The sequence below is a fragment of the Anabrus simplex genome, chromosome X (genome assembly GCF_040414725.1).
Source record: "Anabrus simplex isolate iqAnaSimp1 chromosome X, ASM4041472v1, whole genome shotgun sequence".
Classification (NCBI taxonomy): Eukaryota; Metazoa; Arthropoda; class Insecta; order Orthoptera; family Tettigoniidae; genus Anabrus; species Anabrus simplex.
Window position 1 is genome coordinate 159,630,149 of NC_090279.1, and position 14,412 is coordinate 159,644,560.

The 14,412-nt window shown below is 35.6% G+C and overlaps 1 protein-coding gene across 2 annotated transcripts in view; it reads right to left on the reverse strand.

Annotated features, from left to right (window-relative positions):
• Positions 1–2,642: 2,642 nt before the first annotated feature.
• The window catches only part of LOC136886062 (zinc finger protein 728), a 29,179-nt gene continuing 17,409 nt past the window's right edge, over positions 2,643–14,412 (reverse strand). For both annotated transcript variants that reach the window (XM_067158790.2, XM_067158791.2), the window contains 2 exons: positions 10,948–11,009; positions 2,643–4,891 (listed from right to left, as the gene is read on the reverse strand). In XM_067158790.2, the coding sequence (XP_067014891.2) occupies positions 3,862–4,891; positions 10,948–11,009 (1,092 nt within the window). In that variant the 3' untranslated portion in view covers positions 2,643–3,861. The remainder of the gene's footprint in view (positions 4,892–10,947; positions 11,010–14,412) is intronic.

Sequence of the window (14,412 nt, forward strand, 5' to 3'; positions counted from 1 at the left end):
AAGACCAATTTAGATTCTCTTGGGATCATCATCAGTTCAAAGCAAATAAATAAATCAAAAGGATATTAACACACACTCAATATGAAATCTGCCTTAAAACACACTTAAAATGGTTGACAAGGGTTATATGTCACAAAAACATGTTAAAATTTAAAGAACTTCCTAGGGTCGAGGTCACAAATAACTGGAGTGCATTTGCACAATATTCAGTAAAGTTTTAATTCTTTAAATTTGAATGTGTTTTATGATATATAACCCATGTCACCCATTTTAAATGTCCAACTCATTGGCTGAATGGTCAACGTACAGGCCTTCGGTTCAGAGGGTCCTGGGTTCAATTCCCCGCCGGGTCAGAGATTTTTAACCTTCATTGGTTAATTCCAATGGCCCTGTGGCTGGTGTTTGTGCTGTTCCAAACATCTCTGCAACTCACATATAACACTATCTTCCACCGCAATAACACGCAGTTACCTACACATGACAGATGCCGCCAACCCACATTGGAGGGCCTGTCTTACAAAGTCTGCACTTGGCTAGAAATAGCCACACAAAATTATTATTACCATTTTAAGTGTGTTTTAAGGCAGATTTCTTGTTGAATGTGTGTTAATAGCGTTTTGATTTATTTATTTGGAACTGATGATTCCAAGAGACTCAAAACTGGCCTTCATTTAATAAATGTTACATATTATTTATTATACAATATTCCTGCAATAGCTGCAGGTTGCCCAAGGACAAAGAGTATCTTAACAAAAATAATGGATATAGATACAGTAGATAATGAGATCGTACGAGGTTAAGTGTAGGCAAACGAGTGAGGCATGTCAAACATTTATTTCAGGTCCACAAGCATGGTTCTTGAAGACCACAATGAATTTCTTGAGTGTGGTAATGGCGGCATTGTAGATGAAATTTCTATTCAGCCCAAAGGTAGACAAAATAGTTAGATATGGTTCCTCGAGCACCTAACATCAAGTTGATTGCCGAGATAGAGGAGCTTATACTTTTGCTTATAGAAGTACACTATTTCTTCACAAATTCTTTTTTCCGCATCAACCCCTTCTGGCTGGTTTTTGTTGGTCTCAAATCTAATTGTTGGGTCAATAATGAAACCTTGAGAACAATATGGCTTAAAAGCAATAATGTCAAGGGGTCAGTTGATTCCTTCTTCATAGACATTATAACCTTATCCTCTCAAAGCACTAGCTATCATCGAACTGGGTACATTATATTAAATTATATCCCGCTATTCTAAAGATTCTTACTATATATACACCTATATTATTAAAATTACACTAATTGTAAAGGAAAGCCTGAGCAAATGTACCCCACCTAATATACACTGGCAGAAAAAAAGGATCACTTTGTAAAAACAAAATCATAATTGCTAAATACCAAATATAGAGAGGGAATTGTTCCATTAATTATATTGAAGTTTATATTAAGGCACTTTATAATGTGTATTCTGCAGTTTTGAAGAGGAATATGATGTTTAGAGATCATAAATTAACTTAAGAAGCCACTTTTTTACCCCTAAGTGCTCAATTTTATTGCATTGACTGGCAATAACACATTTAGTTTTACGATTCTGGGATGGATGCCATTGATGGATTATCAGTGTGTGACACAATATTTGTCACAGATGAACATTTTCCTTCAGTTTTCATTGACACTTGACAAGTTAAAGTGCCTCTTAGCCCAGAACACGTAAGAGCAATGACGGTGGATGATGGATGCAGCATTCATTATGCGACTAATGCCATTGTTGTATCATATGGAAGCATCCAGCTTGTTCAAAGATGACTTTGCGATCTCGGTATCTATAAAAGACCACCTGGATCAGGCCTTTGGAGATCTACATCTGCTAAGGACAGTTTCTGGTCATCAAAGTCATGAGCAAACACCAAATTACAGCCGCCTGAGACATATATTGACTCAAGGCAGTAATAAATGCAATTGAGAATGTTAGGCCCGTCAGATGAAAACTCCAAGCCAATTTGACCTCAAGAAAATCCGAAACTGGCCCACAACTTAACACTCAGCATAGGGCAGCTAAATTACAGTTAGCATGTCAAAATTGGAATTGGATTCTGGAGCAGTAGTTAGTGGTACAGTTCAAAGATGAATCATGATTATGCTAATGGTCACTTAATGGTAGAGGGAGTATGAAGACGTGGGGAGCAATATTCACCTTACATCTCGGAGAGGTCACCATTTTGAGGTGGCTCCATCATGGTATGAGCCAGTATCAGCTTTGAGGCATGAACGAAAATTCTTTTCAACGATGGAAGTGCTCCAATGCACAGTGATAGATCGTAGAGATGGTACTTTAGTTGGTGAAAATTTCATCCTGATGCATAACAGTGCACACCCCCATGTTGCTCGCAGCCCGACAAAATATCTACGCGATGTCAGGATACGAACCCTTGATTGGCCAGCTTGCAGTTCAGACCAGTACCACAGAACATGTGGGATATACTTGGCCTAAATGTCCAGTTTTGCCATTTCAAAACCCTCAAAAAATGCAGCTAATACTACTGGAAAAGTGGGCGCTCATCCATCATGAAACAATCCACAACCTTCTAGCTAGCATGCGGCGAAGGATGGAGGCCATAATCATCGCCAGAGGTGCTAACACAATATTAAGGCAAGTGAATCAAGAATCTTTATTTGTCATTGACCATATACAATGAAATAAGTTTTGTCAACTGATAATAATTCAGTACTTAATATTACTAAGGCTAAATGAACATACATCTTTTATTAAAACTTAATACCATTATGCATTTCTAAGAATTCAGAGGTATTATAAAATGGACTTTCTATTAACCAGTCACACATTTTCCTTTTAAAATTACCTAAAGGAGTGGACCGTGCAGAATGTGGTAATTTATTAAATAATCTTAAACAACTGATTTGATGTGAGTGAGCACCTTTGACAGCCTGTAAATTGGGATGTCAATGTCTGCTTTGCCCCGAGTATCATGAAGGTGAATGTTTTCCCTAGTACTGAATTCATTTATGTTGTTTTTAACATATGTCAAAAATATATAAATATACAAATTTAAAATTGTCAGTATTTTAAGCTTAATGAAGAGAGGTCAAGAATGGTCAATTACACCAACCCTACACATTGTGTGGTCAATCTTTCTCTGTATTAGAAGAATATCACATACCTAAGAAGAATGCCCCATAATATCAGTCCATAAGTAATGTGTGACCGGAAGAGAAAAAAATATGCCATCCTTAGGTAGTCGCTGCTAACTAAATCCCTCAATATCCATATCAAATAGGCCACTCGTGATATTTTTTTACAAACATGATCAATGTGTGTTTCCAGTTCAATTTGGCATCAATATAAAAAACCCAAAGTTTGACTGACTGATTTTCAATATATTTGGATAAACCTAGTGTGAGAAATTGAGTTTTCTCCTGATTGCACAACAGCCTATTAGATGAAAACCAATACCTTGCAGTTGCAAAAGCTTCCTCCAACATCTGATGCAAACCTGATATGTCCCAGTGTTTGTAATTAACGTTGTATCATCCGTATATGATATAAGAGCATGAGCTGTGACATATTTTGTAGTAAATCATTGATTGCCAAAATGAATAAGTGTGTCATCAGCAAAATACTCAGTAGTATGTTCATAAGTTACCTCAGTGTAATGGAATGTTAATTTATGGTATTGATAGTTTCATAAATAACAGCATTTAAAAACATTTGAATAAACTTAAAAAAAAAGAACTTCAAAAATCAATATGAAATATGCAGAGCCCTGGTAAACTTCATTTTATAAGGATATGTTGTAAAAATGAACAAAGAGCAAGGCTTAAGATAAATACTTTTTGTTTTTTAAATTAATTTGATCCACTTTTTTGTATGCCAGTGTATAAACGAGATGAAGTGGAAGCCATATTCTTATGGATGAGCAAATGACCGTCTAGCGACTTTTTACTGCGATATGTCTCTCCACAAATATCGCAATCAAACGTTATGTTTGAATGCGTCCGCATATGCTTTGAAAGTCGACTCCTATCCGTGAAGGACATGGAACATACTTCACACTGAAAGTTTCGTTGACGTGTATGACTTAACATATGAACATTGTAATTATATCTCCTGCCAAACACCTTTTCACAAATTGTACATTTGTAACTTTTAATACCAGTGTGGATATTAAGATGAGTCCTAAGCGAACTAGGGTCAACAAATTCCTTGCCGCATGTTTCACACTTAAACTGCCGATCTCCTGTATGAGTCCTGATATGGATCTTTAGCTTTGCTTTCTCGATAAATGCCTTTTCACATAAGTTACATTTAAAACGTCGTTCTCCCGAGTGTATACAAAGATGTTTAATCAATGAAGACTTCCTGGTAAGCTCTTTCATACATATATGGCACTTGAAAGGATTATCCTTAGTATGTAATCGTAAATGTTTACTAAGTAGGTTTCGCTTTAAAAACGAGATTCCGCACACTTCGCAAGTATGTTCCCCTCCCTCTTCATGCAAAATTTTGTGTTTTAGTAGCATTCTTTCCAAGCGAAAACCTTGACCACAAATCTTACATAAAAATGGATAATCATTCACATGAGCAAGCACATGTAATTTCAAATTACTCTCCAGTGGAAAGCACTTCTTGCAACTGTTGCATTCAAATTTCTTCTGCCCAGAATGTGCATTGCTAGTGTGTCTTTCAAGGGATTTAGCAGTCTGGTATGTCCTTTCACACAGGGTGCATTTGTGCACTTCCTCCATCAATTTTTCCTGAGGAATATGCAGATCTTCAGGAGTAGGTAGCTGGCACTGTTCACAAACAGGGCCGTGCCCAGCACTACCACATATAACACATGCAGTCTTGCTTTCTTCCACTTCAGTTACTTCCTCACTGAAAAATTAAATAATATATATAAGCATTTTAATAAGTGGCATTGTGATGAAATTATAGCATGATTAATTTAGTAAAATGTACATGTAAAATATCGACAAACTACTGAGATATTAGAGGGATACGACTGAAAAAAAAACACCAATCCACAAACAAACAAACAAACAAACAAACAAACAAACAAACAAACAAACAAAACAAGGCAAAATTCACAGTATGTGGTCTCCTAGGAATATCTTTTCATGTGTTCGACCATTCCAGACTCACCTACAAAACACTGTCACGTATATTCTATTAAAAGTTTTACCTTTTCATTTTCAATGATAGAATTTACTGTACTTCAAATTAAACCATGTTTGTGGTACCCTCAAAAGTTTTTCAGCATCCATTGATGCAAAACTGGATGCAGTGTCACAGATGAATATTTTTTTCAGATTCATTTTAAGACTTATGATGAATACAGAATCATTTAAAGAAATCAACATCTCGATGCAAGATACTATTGCGACTAAGACTGCTTGTGTGAATCAAAGACAAATAATTTGTCATTTAAATGCTTTTTATGACATCTGTATTCCTATTGGTCCTTACCTCACCCATTTATTACTGTTCCTTCTTAAACAGAGTTCTTCTGTCTGGCTTCATCCGGCTTGTGGTTATCATTCTGTTATTGTAAATCTAATTTGCTTTTCAGCGGGTTACGTGTTCTCTTTGAACCCGTGGTTGCTGAGCCACTAGCACTGGTGTATAAGTTCTCTTTCCGAGTGTCTGTTGGGATTATAAAAGCAGTAAGTACCTCTGCACTTCCCATATGGGTGATGTGGAAGTGGCTTGTAATTCAGAATAATTTGTTATTAAGAGTGTTGTACAGAAAATATAGTTACTACAGTTTCAAAATCAGCCCAGAATATTTCTTATTACGAGAATGTCCAAAGAATTGTTGATTCTGTCTTTCGTCTTCATGATATTCTTTTGAATTCTGTACATGTTGGATGATTTGTTTAAACTCTTTTTAAGGTTAAATATTCTAATATGCACCTGGTATGTACCTTCAATTCCTAAGATATCAGTTTCATTTTTATAAATACTTATGTAGATCTTCATATTGAAACTGTAGCAGAATAACATTTGTTCTTTCTATGTTATGGTTTTCATTCTCCTTATTATACTATAATAAATAGCTTACAAGAGAGAAGAAAATATGGTACAAGAAATGACCAATTTCACAAACAAGATACACTGAGAGTGAACAAAACATATCAAAACATCTAACAAGTCACTGTAATATGCAACAAATGGTTATCGCTTTGATACACAATACTCACCTGATATGAGTCAGAGTCAACAAAATTACAAGCAATACTCAAATATACTGTAATATTCAGGAAGGAGTTTCAAAAACAGACCAATTGATAGCAACAGATATTTAAAATAACCAGACACTTCTAGGCAGCTAAGCAAACTTACAAATATATTTTGAATTTCAAAATATTCTTATGGCATCAAACATAGTGCACCTTGTCGACCGACATTTCCCGTGATGACTTTCTCTATTTGCCACACGCATGGGTGACAATTAATGCTCCTAACGGGGGTACATTATTCGTATCGTGCCTTTTTCCAATACTTTATCATAAACTCCTGCCAACAATCCAATATCTAATGTTAGGCGGCCAAATAAATATAATGAATTCCCGCACACATCAAGTTATCATGCGGAAGGGAATGAGACATGAGTATATCATCCTAACTCTGTGACCTTATATGAATGTAAGTATCCAGTCTTGTCCTAATATTTGAATATTTCATCCCGTCCAATATAAATACTCCTTCGCCTCCATCAATTTTTACTTATTCTTTGAAATATCACTTACTTTTCATATTATGATATCAATTACATATATATATTCGCTGCACGATACCTCTCAGGGATAAAAATTGTGATAAAAATATATATACATATTTCCATTTTTTTACGTGGACTCAACTGAAGGTAATGCACAGCCTCACTCTTAAGTTCATTCGTAAACCATCACAGCTCAATTGTAATCCATAACTAAGAAAAACCCTAGTTTCATTTACCAATCAACTAGTTCATATACCTCCAAATACCTCTTCAAATTATGAAATAAATAAATAAATAAATAAATAAATAAATAGTAAGAATTCCAATCAAAGTTCTTATCACCTAGTTTATTGAAAAATAAAATGATAGTACTTGGAAATTAGTAAAGAAAATCATCTACAGGCTCATTTGTATTCACTGAATTCTGATCCCTAAACAAAATACTGTAAATATTCCTTTAAAATATTATCTGAATATCATTAACCCTTTCCAGGTCACGGCGCAATATATTGCGCCTCGCGGGAAGTGCCCCAGCAGTTACGGCGCAATATATTGCGTGTCGAACTTCCAAGCATCATATCTTCGCTTCTCTTTGAATTTCAGCAATGATTGAAGAATTTGTCGTATCTGCCATCTATCGGCAATATTATGGAAGCTTACGCTAATTTGTATTCTCTTTGGGAACGCTGTTAACTTAAATTTTTTATGTGAATGTTTACCACACTTGCGAGTCAATGCGATCTGATAAACATGGCTGCTCGCAGGCAAGTGGAAGTTTTTGAAAGGTGATGAAAAAGTGTTTGAAATATTAATGAATGATGAAAGTGAGGGTTCAGATTTGTGTGAAATTGACTTAGAAAGTGTTGACGATATTGTGCCCGAAGTTTCAACTGGTGACGATGAAGGTGTAAGTGACAATGATGAAGAATTATAACCAGCTACCGCAAAGAGGCAGAAACGAAATGTATCAACTGATCATCGGGTCTGGGAAAAAGAAACGGGTATAAATAAATTTTTACCTACTGATTTCGGCTATAAGCCTGATCTTGCCGGAATCCAGGATCAATCTTTGAATGAAAACTCTCCAGAACTAGACATTTTAAAAATAATTTTTCCGCATACCTTAGTGGAAAAAATAGTCATAGGAATGAACTTGTATCACTCGCAATATGTAGAGAATAATTAGGTCATTTCTCCCACATCCCGAGCGTCAAAATGGACTGATGTTACTGTCGAAGAAAAGTATTTGTTTTAGCAATAAGTATTAATGGGTCATGTAAACAAACATACCTTGGAAGAATATTGGTTTGTGCTCAGCCCAGTGCTTTGAGGAATATCATACAAAAAAACTTTTAAGCAGATAAATTGTGTGATATTGTTGTTTTTCATTTCATTCATCTGTATTTTATCCATTTTTGTGAATATAATGTCCAATGAGTGTGTTTTGCTATTTATAGAGAGATTTATTTATGTGCCTGTAAAAACCTAAATTGTGGGGTATGTGAGCATTTAGAAAACCCGACCTTGAAAGGGTTAATAATATTAATTACCATTTTAATATCTTTCAAATATCAATTATTGATGCTGTAACATCTTGTATTACTGTAGAAATAACATCTAAGTATTATTCAAATTTAGGTTAAATATCAAGAATGATGTTTACATATCGTTCAATTGCCCTTTAGAATCATTATAACACATTGAGAAAAAAAACTAAAATATTTTCAAAATATTATTTAAATCCCAATTAAGTGTCCTCAATTTTCTCAAATGAATTAAATATCTTTCCTCAAGAGTTTCTGACATAGCGTAAGCAACATAAGCGAGTTCCAGAAATCATGGCTTAAAAATTGCCATTCATTATCATACTGTCGTAAATCACCTCAAAAATAAATATTATGTCTATTAAATAAACTTAAAAATCCATAATTTTTCTTGAAAAGTGTGTAGGAGTAACCTGATACAACATTCATGTGTCAACAAGCAAGTTATTCAACTGATAGTGTCATACCATGATTCAAAAAAAAAAATCATCTATCTGTGAAAGATTTCGAATACAATCGTAAATGAAGGTCATCTATTCACGGATGATAGTTTTATAGATCATGAAAACATTTCCTAGTTCCAATCATGTCTTTGACAGGAAATCAATCAACTTGAAGATAGCCTAGCATGTGAAATATTTCTAGAAAAATACTAAGTTTCTCTCGTAAATACGTTATTTCTAGGATATACTCTCGATGATCGTACGCCATAAACAGCCTGTAAGTTTAAAAACCTCATATGGTCGTATTCATATTCCATTTAACCCCATATGACATGCTACCGTATATATCACATGACAATAACAACAACATTAACCTAATATCGGCGTTACGCTGCATAAATATCACCAATTATTAATATATGCTCGTATTTTCGCCATGTACGCAGCTTACGTATCATAATTCCTCATAAATCATACATTCTACCATAAATCCAACCTATATTCTTGCGCACAATATCCTCATTTCATTGTACATAACAACAATCTCATTCAATTACATCATTTGTTGCTCTACGAGTGTCACGATGTACGTATATTCCACTAAACACAATATCATAACATGTCATAAGTTTACGATATTAAATAACACAAGTAACTACATTCCTCCTGCAATTAAAGGCATGTGTTAATAATTCAGGCTATGTTACTCACATTTTTGTGACGATTAAACATTATGTCATTTCCTTCTGTCTTAGAATATGATCTCATTTCGTTCAACATTGTATTAAGCTTGATTTGCATTATGAAAGACGTATAATCCTGTCACAATGTTGTAATACTGATTTTCAAAGCTTTCCTCAAGTAAACAAACATTCCTATACATGGAGTATAAATTTTTGGTTTGTCAAAGACTACCTAGATCCGAGTTCTCAAACGATTACATGGATTATTTTTCAAAGACACTACTCATGGAGTTTATATCTCGATGAACCAGATATTAACCTTGCTGTACAAATATTTCAACTTAAACACACACTATTATTCACACAAGTCTAATAATTTAACTACGTAAAATTACTACAAGGAACTCCACTTATCTTGCTTCCGCTATTCCGCTGGGCTGGATTTCATCCTGGGTCTTCTTTGGACAGCATCTTGCGTTCATGTGCTCGTCATTGCCGGTAACTGGACTCGGGCTTCGGGCATACAGAACGGTTGGCTAGGGTTCCTCCTGATTGTGACCCCATATCCTTGAATTAGTCAGCCATGATATCTCCGTCGATTACATGCAATAAGAAAAACATATTGAAGGTCGTCATTAGATGCATATTTCAATTATGAACTGATCAATCCTGGGTATATTCTCTATCTTTTTAGCAAACAATTTTGAAGGTGTAATATTTTATATGGTAGTCAAAATGTTTTCTGCTTGACGCTGACTTTAAAATGTAAACTGGCGACTTCTAACTTTTATATATATAAGGGCTTCCAATTATCTGCTTTGAGTTTAACTTGGCGACTTCTTCTACGAGATCAAATCTTCCTTCCTTACTCTTCTTCCACGCCAGATATTACTAATTAGTATTTGAAATTTTGGTGAAATTTTCTTTACGTTTCGCATATGGTCGTAACTGTATTACTAACAATTCTCTTCTCCAGCTTCAATCCCTTCTCTTCTTGTATAGAATCTCCTTCGATACTTCGTTCCAAAATTGACTTCTTTAAGTTTTTTTAAGTGATTGTTTTTCTTAGCTCGGGATAACAATACAATTTTTTTCACGGCCACATGGATTCGTTAGGTCTGTCCGTCTCAAGATTTATTCACGGCCTACTCGACTTGACATGTCTACAGTTCTTCTCGACGTGTTCACGGCCGCATGGACTTTTGAAGTGCGATAGTCACAACTGTATTCCGTGCCTTATTTGATTCTTTATGTCGGTGTATTTCCCTAGTAATATATTCTTTTATCATACAATTTTCATCATTCCATCGCGATGCATGGCAACTGTCAGCGATGTAACTGCCGTTCATGACGCAAACTGGGCAATGAAATGGTACAATAGTTTGTGTGTAAGCGCAGTTGACACCTTTGGGCATTAAGTCCATTCAAGAAGTTAATTATGAGATGTGAAAATAATATTCAAAAACAATTTCTTGTTAATATTACCTCATAAAGTAAAACACAAGTTCTCAAACCCATGATACTGACTGATAATACATACCATTCTTCTTCTGCAGAGCACTCCATAGGATCAATAACCTCCTCCTTTACCAGGTCCAGAGCCTGCAAGTAAGCAACAAATTCACATGGTTGAAACAACTATAATATTCTCAATCATACCAACTGTGCTGCACATTATACATAAATCATTTCCAAGACTAAGTAGGGAACGTCGTTAGTTCTGGAGTTTAAAATTATTCCAAATTTTCTATTAATATGACTTAATGATTAATGATTAACATGATGTAAAAGGAAATCATCCTGGTGGTGTTGCAAACAGCCAAGCTCATGGCGAGGAGGAAAACGATGTTGGTAAAATTATGCTTGAGGAAGTGGAAAGGATGGTAAATAAACTCCATTGTCATAAAGCAGAAGGAATAGATGAAATTAGACCTGAAATGGTGAAGTATAGTGGGAAGGTAGGGATGAAATGGCTTCACAGAGTAGTAAAATTAGCATGAGTGTTAGGAAGGTACCTTCAGATTGGACAAAAGCAGTACCGTAACTGCACCTATCTATAAGCAAGGGAACAGGAAGTATTGCAACAACTATTGAGGTATCTCATTGATTAGTATACCAGGCAAAGTATTCACTGGCATCTTGGAAGGGAGGGTGCGATCAGTCGTTGAGAGGAAGTTGGCTGAAAACCAGTGTGGTTTCAGACCACAGAGAGGCTGTCAGGATCAGATTTCAGTATGCGCCAGGTAATTGAAAAATGCTACAAAAGGAATAGGCAGTTGTGTTTGTTTCATAGATCTAGAGAAAGCATATGACAGGGTATCAAGGGAAAAGATGTTTGCTATACTGGGGAATCATGGAATTAAAGGTAGATTATTAAAAGCAATCAAAGGCATTTATGTTCACAATTGGGCTTCAGTGAGAATTGATGGTAGAATGAGTTCTTGGTTCAGGGTACTTACAGGGATTAGACAAGGCTGCAATCTTTCACCTTTGTTGTTCATAGTTTACAAGGATCATCTGCTGAAAGGTATAAAGTGGCAGGGAGGGATTCAGTTAGGTGGAAATGTAGTAAGCAGTCTGGCCTATGCTGACAACTTGGTCTTAATGTGCAGATTGTGCCGAAAGCCTTCAGTCTAATATCATGGAACTTCAAAAGAGGTGCAATAAGTATGGTATGAAAATTAGCCCCTCAAAGACTAAATTGATGTCAGTAGGTAAGAAATTCAACAGAATTGAATGTCAGATGGTGACACAAAGCTAGGACAGGTCGATAATTTCAAGTATTTAGGCTGTGTATTCTCCCAGGATGGTAATATAGTAAGTGAGATTGAATCAAGGTGTCATAAAGCTAATGCAGTGAGCTCGCAGTTGCAATCAACAGTATTCTGTAAGAAGGAAGTCAGCTCCCAGACGAAACTATCTTTACATCGGTCTGTTTTCAGACCAACTTTGCTTTACGGGAGTGAAAGCTGGGTGGACTCAGGATATCTTATTCATAAGTTAGAAGTAACAGACATGAAAGTAGCAATAATGATTGCTGGTACAAACAGGTGGGAATAATGGCAGGAGGGTACTCAAAATGAGGAGATAAAGGATAATTTAGGAATGAACTCGATGGATGAAGCTGTACGCATAAACCGGCTTCGGTGGTGGGGTCATGTGAGGCGAATGGAGGAGGATAGGTTACCTAGGAGAATAATGGACTCTGTTATGGAGGGTAAGAGAAGTAGAGGTAGACCAAGACGACTATAGTTAGTCTTGGTTTCTAATGATTTAAAGATAAGAGTTATAGAACTAAACAAGGCCGCAACACTAGTTGCAAATCGAGGATTGTGGTGGCGTTTAGTAAATTCACAGAGGCTTGCAGACTGAATGCTGAAAGGTATAACAGTCTATAATGATTATGTATGTATGTATGTATGTATGTATGTATGTATGTATGATTTAAGGTATGAAACATACATGCATACACCTTCATTATAAACTGGTATACCTTTCAACATTCAGTCTAGCAGCCTCAGTCTGCAAATGATATAAGAATTGAGCACTGCTATGGCAATCAGCTAAAAGAAAAACTTCACGTGTAATTTCAGTCTTCCTCTGACACTGGCAGTAAGTTTACTTGCATTTAAGCTCTGTCAACTGCACCCATGTTTTCACTGTATTCTATCACACAAAAGGATTTCTTTTTATTCTGCCCTGTGGTGTGATTCTTCTTAACAATTTAAGGCATCACATCTCGTGAATGGTAGTAAGCATAGTAACTTCCCTTTTGCCAAGCCATCTTGCACCTGCATATCACTGGTGTGCTATCAGACATTTTTCCCTTTTACATTTTCTTTAAGAAGTCTAGCAATCATTTTTCTTGACTGTACCACACCTAAAAAAACTTTCTCGGGCGGATGACCTTCGATGTTAGGCCCCTTAAAACAACAAGCAAGCACAACAAAAAACTTTCTCTGTGTAGATCGTCAAAAGAAAAGATCTGAGCATGTGTACCAATTGTCCTACTAGTGTTCTGAAACTGACCTGGACACTCCAAGTTTTTCACTGTGCTGTATTTCTGTATCTTTTCCAGTTTAAACAAACCTCCATTTTTTTTTATGAGATATACTGTTTCATTTATTGACCATTTGTCCAAGCCACTAGACTCTTATCAGTGCACATATCATGGAGGTGAAGAATGTATACCAAAATCATTCTCTGAAATATTTTACTATAGGCCTAAATTTGTAAAGTTTATCACTTTGACGTGTTGTAGGTTATTCGGAGAAGAGCGAAGCAATCTTAGAATGAGGGAAAAGTTGTCCATATATATATATATCACTTTACCAAACATGCGTGTTTCAATCATTTTGAATGTTCAACCTGTTTTCCTTCACATCGCACATTAATAAAACAGTTGCTAGGAAAATATAAAGAGCCCACATGGTTACACCTTGTCACTTATGTAACCTCAACTTTCCTTTTACATCCACAACCAATAAGTAGACCTTCATTTCTGACACAATCAAGTTTATAAAATTATGATCAACAACTTCCTTGAAAAATGTTACTTCAAGTTTTGAATCATCATCCTCATTCAAATGAAAATCGCCACTGACACCAGAATTTGATGAATCAAAATGAGAAGAAAGCATAGTAAGAAACCTGGCTATAGCCCTCTTTTTCCTTTCAGTTTGACCAACAGACCGCTAAGCCTTCTTTGTAACAGCAGGCCACACTTCATCCTCAACTTCTCAGCCATTGTCTTAGAAAGAAAAATAAATTTCACACTCACTGGACACAATCACTATCACCATGATAAATATCAGTTTCATTGTCAGACACCTCTTTAACCAAATTATTACATATATCTTGCAAAGCAAACACGCATACTATTAATATGATCCCCTCATCTATAGAGTGTATTCATTAAAATAATAATAATCGTATGGCCTCAGCTACCGTTCGCAGACATTTCGATTTGACGCCATCTGGCTGTCTGCTCGTCAATTTCGACGTT